The 8,193-nt window shown below is 30.3% G+C and overlaps 1 protein-coding gene and 1 long non-coding RNA gene across 2 annotated transcripts; both read left to right on the top strand.

The window, feature by feature from the left end:
- The first annotated feature begins 599 nt into the window (after window positions 1-599).
- Window positions 600-3,071, top strand: LOC128291743 (uncharacterized). The gene is made up of 6 exons (XM_053026929.1): window positions 600-881; window positions 996-1,515; window positions 2,269-2,309; window positions 2,407-2,512; window positions 2,609-2,664; window positions 2,728-3,071. Exons 2-6 carry the CDS (start codon window positions 1,045-1,047, stop codon window positions 2,798-2,800), a joined length of 747 nt encoding a protein of 248 aa, XP_052882889.1. The 5' UTR covers window positions 600-881; window positions 996-1,044; the 3' UTR covers window positions 2,801-3,071.
- Window positions 3,072-6,809: 3,738 nt separating this feature from the next.
- On the top strand, window positions 6,810-7,250 carry LOC128290189 (uncharacterized). The gene is made up of 3 exons (XR_008279836.1): window positions 6,810-6,915; window positions 7,040-7,095; window positions 7,179-7,250. It is a non-coding gene; the product is annotated as an uncharacterized LOC128290189 (long non-coding RNA).
- Window positions 7,251-8,193: the final 943 nt, after the last annotated feature.

The following is an 8,193-nucleotide window of genomic DNA, read 5'->3' as shown; positions in this document are numbered from 1 at the left end:
CTGTTTGTGGTATATCAGAGTTAAGAAATTGTTCAAACTTTTTAGCATTCGGAAAAGCTTTGCTTTGATTAGAGCCTTTTATCGATTACGCTACTCGGATTCTTCATTTTCGCAAAAGTATTTCTATCCAACATGTATGTCTCAAACATATTCAAACATGCATACGGAAGTATAGGCCTCCAAATATATTAAAAAGGATGTAATCTCTATCACCTAATCAACCGAAGTATATAACACAAATGTTCTATCCAAGTGCCATACTCTTGATTAACTGTTGCTGGTATTTTAGAATACGAGTCATCAGCCAATAGACTTCATTCTAGCATCAGTAAAACTTCCCTTGATTAAACCAAGTCTGTCAGCTTTAAATGACACTACTTCCGCAACAAATTTCTGGAGTAAACTCTGTAGCCTGGAAGCTCAATAAACACTTGCTATTCACAGTAGGTACTGGAACCAACCCATGCCGGAAGAACCTAACATGTCAAGGTCCTAATGGAACCAGTCAATAACTTATGATTTGCAATGCCAACTACAGCAGTGCTCCAAGCTCATTTTCCTAGCAGTCCAATAAATCCCTTTAATTACAGAATACAAGGGTACGCAATGGAACAAAGGTAGTGGCGGTTCCTTTCACATTTGAGTGGGAGATAGTAATGCAGGACACCAGCTTTCTTGGAGCTGAAAGCCACCCACTTCATCTACATAAGGACCCTCCAATGTTCATCTTGGGCTGTATATAAATCCCTCTCACTGTTGACAGTTATAACCGAAAAAGAAGCTATCATTCTGCTGCTTCCATTTTCTTTATATAAATCACGTGGTACCATTCCCATTTTTGCTGCAAAGAATCTGATATCCATTTGGGAAGTTAAAAACAGGTAACAACTCACAATCAAGAAACCTCAGTGCTCTTGGTTTTTTTCTCCATTTCTTTACCCCTCTCTCCCACCTTCAACTTTATAACTGTAACTTAGCCTATTTCTTGGACTCAGCTCAAACAATCAGGGTATATCAGTTCCTCTACTTCTTTCTTCTATTCCAATGGCGGACCCGCTGCCAGAGTCAGAGCCAGAGCAAGAACCGAAGCAAGAGTTAGAGGCAAAACCGGAGCCGGATCCAGAACCGGAGGCAGAGCCAAAGTTAGAGGGAAAACCGAAGCCAGATCCAGAACCGGAACCAAAACCGGAGACAGAGCCAGAGTTAGGGACAGAACCGAAGTCGGATCCAGAGTTAGAGCCAGAGTCAGAACCAAAACCAGAGCCAGAACCAGAATCGAAGCCAGAACCGCAGTTAGAGTCAGAGTCAGAGTCGCAGCCAGAGACAGAACCAGCGTCAGAGTGGGACTCAGGGTGGGACTCGGACCTGGAGTCATACACGCAATCAGAGTCAGAGACAGAGCTGGAGCTTCCAATTCCGATCACCATTAGATATGAAATGAATACTGAATCTCGTTTCTTTTTATGCAGTCATTGTGGAAACCACGTCGTCAGCATGGACAACTGTGTCGTTGGTGTATCATCTCTCTCTCTCTCTATATGGTTCAATTATTTGAATTAAATTATCTGAGTTGTTTGATTTTTTTAGTCAATTAAAATAAATAAATAACTTTTTTGAGTTTAAATTAAATTAAATATTTACATCTCAAATATTCGAAAAATCAATTAAGTAAAATAACATAGTTATAAAATAAAGGTATAATTTCAAAACTTTAAGCTCAGCTACACCTTTCGACGTCATTTTACCCTGTCTTTTCATTCTTCTCATTTTCCTTCCTCGTCTAAAGAAACCAAATTCTCCTCAAAATTAGAAACCCTGAACCTTTTCTCCCAGTACAGAGATGGGAAGGAACCCAGCAGATTGGGTTGAGAAACCCCATCTTCTTTTTGTTTCATTCCTCCTTGATATGTTTTTTTTTCTTTTGAGTTCCATTTTCGTTAATAAATTATCTTATTGCCAAGTTTCCATGAGTCTGCTAATTGTGATGGGTTATTTCTACATGTCAATTTTTTTAATCAACGGAATGATTATCTGTTTGATGGCCAAAAATATCACATTCGACTATCCACTTCTAAATATTTAATTTAATTTAATTTTGATTGTGTTTTTTTATTTATTATTCGATTTAAATTTCATATAACTCTATTAGATTAAAAAAAATATCAAATAATATTAAATTGAATTTAATCGATAAAAATATTATTGTTGTTGTTGTTGGAAACTTGCCCACTTATTGACAAGCTTGCTTACATTGAATCAAATTTTCAGGTAGAAGGCCCGGGTGTGAATGGAATTATCTGCCACAACCCGTAAGATACTTTCTCATTGGAAACCACATTTCATTGTTTAGCTCTCTTTTTTCTATCAAGGTAAAATAATTATAATTTGTTTGATATTAATTTATAGTATCAATGTGGAAAGCGATGATATATCTCGTAGTAAGATAGTTTTATATCAGCGAGCGGTGAATGTCTATTGTATTGCATGCAACGGAGCCGTTGGGGAGAGATTTGTAAGTTGGTTTTTCCCAACCATGAATATTTTCCTATGATCATTTACCAACACTATCTGAGTGACTATATGTTGGTCTTGGGTTTACTGTTTTCAGACTGAGCTTACTCCACCTTACCCTCGTATAATGGAAGGAAGTTATTTACTTCGTCGGTAAGTTCTCTTTTTTTTCCCCTTCAAATATTGAATCATATTACGAAATGAAGATGGTTGCAGGAACTGGATGCTGTATTGGAATGGAACCCAGTTGCGTCAGGCGATAGGAGCCGTCGATGACAGACCCCCTTAAAGGAAAAAAACAACTGTCGCTGCTGGTTTTCTTTTTTCATTTTTAAGGGTTCTCTGAATAGTGTCATCAAAATACAGTATAAATGTGAGATTGGTAGTATAATGACTGTTAGCTTTGGTGGTTTGCATGTGATTGTGCAGTTAAAAAACAAGGGTTTTATAGCCAAAGCTAACCATTTTTGTGCAGGGAAACTAATTTCTTTGATATGCTATAAACACACAGTACTAGACATTTCTTTGGTATATAGAAGCTCATTTTTCCTGGTTAAGAATGCAATTTGTTTAGTATATATTTGCTTCTTACGACAGTTCGAAAATACCACTGGGGTTGCTCAATTTAGCGAAAAGCTTTCGGTCTAATTTCAACCCCAGTCCTTGTACTCTTTGGATTTTTGAATTCTTCATTTGTTTTTAATTCCAAAAATTTTATTCTTGGATTGTCTGATTTAAAAATTAAAGTCCAAATAATTTTTTTTCCAATTATTAGTAAAATAATCGAAATCTAATGTTTAAATGTAGCATATTGGCGTAATTTGTCTGAAATCGTGCATCATTCTATTGTTATGTTTAATCTTCTACAGGTTTAATAATTATAAAATATATTTATTTAATTTATATATATCCTTTTAAATTTTCTAATTTAATTTTTTATATTAGTAGAATCCTTCAAACTTTAATTTTATTTTTAAAAATTAAAAAAAAAAACCCTACTCCCATAAAGCTGCTGGCACATATTCGTTGCAATTAGATAGGAGTTTAACTTTAAATTCACTTGGGAAAAATTGAAAAAATCGATTAAATTAACTAATTGATAATAAATAAATTCATTAAAAGAGAATAAAAGTCGTCATGCACTTATAAATATTAATATTGGGTATTTAAGTGTGCACAACTAAAAGAACTCGCTTTTATTCTTACAGGATGTTTGGTGCTTTTTATGTTTTCTAATGTGATTGATGAAAATATTATTTTGAAAAATCATTTTACAACATTTGATATGTACTAGAAAGTACTTATTAAAATTTTGAAAAATTAAATTAATATGTTTAGTACACTCAACACTTTTTAATATGGTAAATTTGCTTTACAAAATTATTCTTATTAAAATAATATTAATGTATTTTAATATTTTTAAATAATTTTTATTATTAATAAATTAATTAATTTAATTTTATACTAATTTTAATCATTTTATTATTAAAAACATTTGAATTAATCCACTATGATTTTCTCGGTTTTGACCTAATCTATTATATGAATACATAAAAAATACAACTTATGTATTAATTAAAGATTGTGAATATGTACAATTTGTAATTTTTCCTCATTACATTGTAGGTATAAAAGTATATTCATATATTACTTATATGGTTTGAAATTCTCTTAATACTAATTTTAATTATTAGTTTGATTCATATGTATGGTATTTTTTTAATAGTCATTAGATTTTTCATTTTTAACGCATAAGAATTTTCATGTAAGCTTTGTTAAGGTGGCATGTCATATATCTTTCTTGATAAGAAAATTAGGCAATAAACTAATTTAAAATTTGTGTTTTAGAGTAGGTGATGCCAATGTTATTGTTGGAATAATATAATATCATTTGTGAATAGACTTGTTTTTCAGTCAATTACTAACTTCTATAAGTTTTTTATATTTTTTCCTAGAAAACATAATTTATTTATAAAAAATAAAATATAGATATCTATCTAGTAATCTAAAAAAAAAAACCTTACTTTGGAATAATGAATTGAAGTCTTAAAAACCAAAATGCAAAAAAAGAATGTTTAATTTTGTCTTTCTACTTACCATCTACATGAAAAGTAATTTTCTCACCAATTATTAAGGATATCACTTTTCATTGCTCGTGAGAAAGTAACTCCCATGAAATCTTACATTCTAACAAAAAGTAATAATTTTTAATCTTACTAAACACTCTCTAAAAGATGTGCGGACCACCGTATGCGAATTTGTATTTTGATAATTAATTTTTATGTTTAAAAATCTTATTTTATTACTATTTACATTTCATTACTAATGCTTTCTAAATATAATAAATTCTTTTATTATTTTATATTAAAATATATTAAGATCAAATAAAATAATCATTCAAATTTAAAAAATTAAGAAGTAAGACTAAGCCTTCAGTTTTTATTTGAGTAAATTTAATTATCAAAACTGTTAAAATTAATTACTTAAAATATTTGGATAAAATATTAAATATTTAACTGTTTATTATAAAATACATCAACCAACTAAGATATTCTAACTGAAATCTGAAAGCCAAAACAAAATATAAATCATAATGACCAAATTGTAAACTTCTCAAAGGTAGATAACTTAGATAGAAATTTTAAAAAAAATCAAAAGTGTAATTTAAATTTTAAAAGACATTTTTAAAAATCATAATATTATAGGGGAATTATCATGTGGCATGTTGAACATTATGACAATGCTATTTAACATATTATAGATGCACATTATTATGTCATTAAATAATTAATAATTAATAGTTGAATAATTAAATAATCCTAAATTAATGTTATAAGAATGATTACATTTAAAAGCTTATTAATAGTTTACGTAAATTTTAACATTTATGATTGGACAAGGTTGTGAAAATGGACTTTGGCAAAAGTATGAACAGTTCTAATGAGGGAAAGGGATCCAGAATCACATAACAAAAACTAATCTGGTTATGATGAAGTAATAAATCATGAGTTAAATTATTTGTTTTATGTTCGAAGATCCATAAATTTTTAAGAGAATATGAGTAAAAATATTACGATAATGGGCTAAGGTGAAAATATTAGGTTTATTTAAAATATGACTTAGGTTCAAATTTGAACAGTCAATGTCCAAGCCCGACTCAACTTATTTTATTTTTAGTTTATAATGTTTTATATTATATAATTTATAATACATAAAAATTAAATAGATAGTAATATATATAAAATTTTAATAATTAATATATATAATTATTACAAATAATATAAATATATATTTTAAAATTTTAAAATGAGTTTGGATTAATCATTGATAAATATAAATGAGTTTGAGTAAAATTTAAAACTCATAGTTTGAATTGGATTAGATTCGAATAGAAATAAGATATGTTAATATGATAAGTAAAACCAGTATCTCTCACTGATGAACCGCTAATATTATAAGAAGAAACCGATATCTCTCTCTCGCTAATCAACCGCAACAAAATAGGGGTTAGAGTTATAATTTAAAATTTCACTTGAACTTCGAAAAAAGTGGTTGAAAATATTAAGTCAAAAGAAAATATTCAACCTTGATTCTAAGATATCATATACGATAATTTTAGTTGTGTTTTCCCGCGGGATTCATAACTGAAAATCACATATCTGATTGTTTATACGAATCATTCCCATATCTCTTTCGAAGAACATTAAATCCATCTCAGAAACCTTAGAGCCTTGCTGTTTTTACTCTATTTCCTTATCCCTCTCAAGTCTCTCAGGCACAAAACAATCAAACGTACCACTTCTTTCTTCGATCCCAATGGCGGAGCCGGAGACGAAGCCAGAGGTAGAGGCAGAGCCTCAACCTCAGCCTGAACTTGAACCTGACCCAATCAGCGTTAGATATGAAATGAATGCTCAAAGTCGTTTCTTCTTATGCCGTTTTTGCGGAAACCACGTGGTCACCATGGACAACTGCATTGTCGGTGTATGCATCATCTCTTTCTCTCTCTCTATGTATATAACTTCATTTCTTGCTTCTGTTCTTTGTGGGATTTAACAGAAAACAGAAAATAAATGGATATAGACTAGTTGATTTCTGGTGAAGTGTAGATATAGATTCCTACTTATTCACAAATTTGCTTACTTTACATCAAATTTTTAGGTAGAAGGTACGGATGTGAATGGAATTATCTGCCGCAATCCGTAAGATATACTTCGCATTCAAAAATACAATCGCCCAAACTACATTTCATTGTTAATTATAATTTAATCTTTGTGCTTGATTGTGACATATTGTAGTGTCAATGTGGAACATGATGATACAATGTCTCGCAGTTTTTTGAATCGTCTGCCGGCGGTTAATGTCCGTTGCAATGCATGCAACAAGTACATTGCCGAGAAATTTGTAAGTTCTTTACATTTTTGGGGGGTTAAATTCTATAAAAAGGTCTCTAGACCATGCGATTTTTGTAGATTTAGTCCTTTTTGCATTATTCCCTATACTATTATTTGCGTTTACTGTGTTTCAGGTAGGGCTTACTCCGCCTTGCCCTCGAGTAATGGAAGGAAGTTATTTACTACATACGTAAGTTGTTATTTTCCCTTCAAATACTGAATCATATTAGGAAACAAATTAAGCTACAATAATGGGGGGTGGTGTTGTTGCAGGGACCGGATGCTGTATTGGAATGGAACCCAGTTGCGTTACGCGCCAGGAGCCTACGATGACAGAACCCCTTAACTCAAAAGTTTCACTAAGAATCTTCATTATTCAACTGCTGCTGGTTTTTCTTTTTCATTATTAGGGTTCTTTTTGTCTCATCGAAATACAGTATATGTGAGACTGGTAGTATAATTGCTGTTGGCTTTGGTAGTTTTTCTGCAGTTAAAAAGCCAGTAGACATTTCTGTGGTATATAATAGCTCATTTTTCATGTTCAACAATGCATCTTCCAATTGATTACCGGTATTTTTCGTATTTACTTCTTTTAACACGGATTAACGTTTTGAGTAGCTGAATTTAGCACATTTTTCATTTAGGTTACATTCTTTTTAAAATTTTATTATATTGATCTAATTCTGCCTCCAATCCATGTGTTCTTTGGCCTTTTGACATTTAGTCCCTCTCTTTTAGTTACAAGAATTTTAATCCTTTAATTATTTTATTTAAAAATTAAAATCCAAATGAAAATAATATTAATTGAGTTATATTAAATTTAAATATGCATTATCAATTGTAAATTAATGTTTAAATTAGACATTTAAATATTGAACAGTTAAATCAAAATGGAGGCGATTAAATTCTTGAATTAAAAGTAGGGTGATTAAATTTTTAAAAAAATCTAAAAACATAGAAGTTGAAGTCATGATTAAACCTATTAAATTACATTTTAAACTTTTACCTATGCTTATTATAAAGCCTCTCTAATTAAATTAGTATCATGGATTAATCGAATAACAACTCATTTGAAAAAGACGAAAATACCTTCATATTTTTGTCATTTTATAAATGTCATATAAAAATATATACACATACAAAAATTTCAACCCATGCCTTTTCAACTTAACACAATTGTACTTTACCATTAAATTGAAGTCTCATTTATTGTTATTCACAAAAATCGTAAATGTACCATAATCTAATTATTAATCAATTAAGTCCTATACGTTGATTAATCAATTAA

The sequence above is a fragment of the Gossypium arboreum genome, chromosome 1 (assembly GCF_025698485.1).
Source record: "Gossypium arboreum isolate Shixiya-1 chromosome 1, ASM2569848v2, whole genome shotgun sequence".
Taxonomy (NCBI): Eukaryota; Viridiplantae; Streptophyta; class Magnoliopsida; order Malvales; family Malvaceae; genus Gossypium; species Gossypium arboreum.
This window is presented reverse-complemented; position numbering and strand designations above follow the sequence as displayed.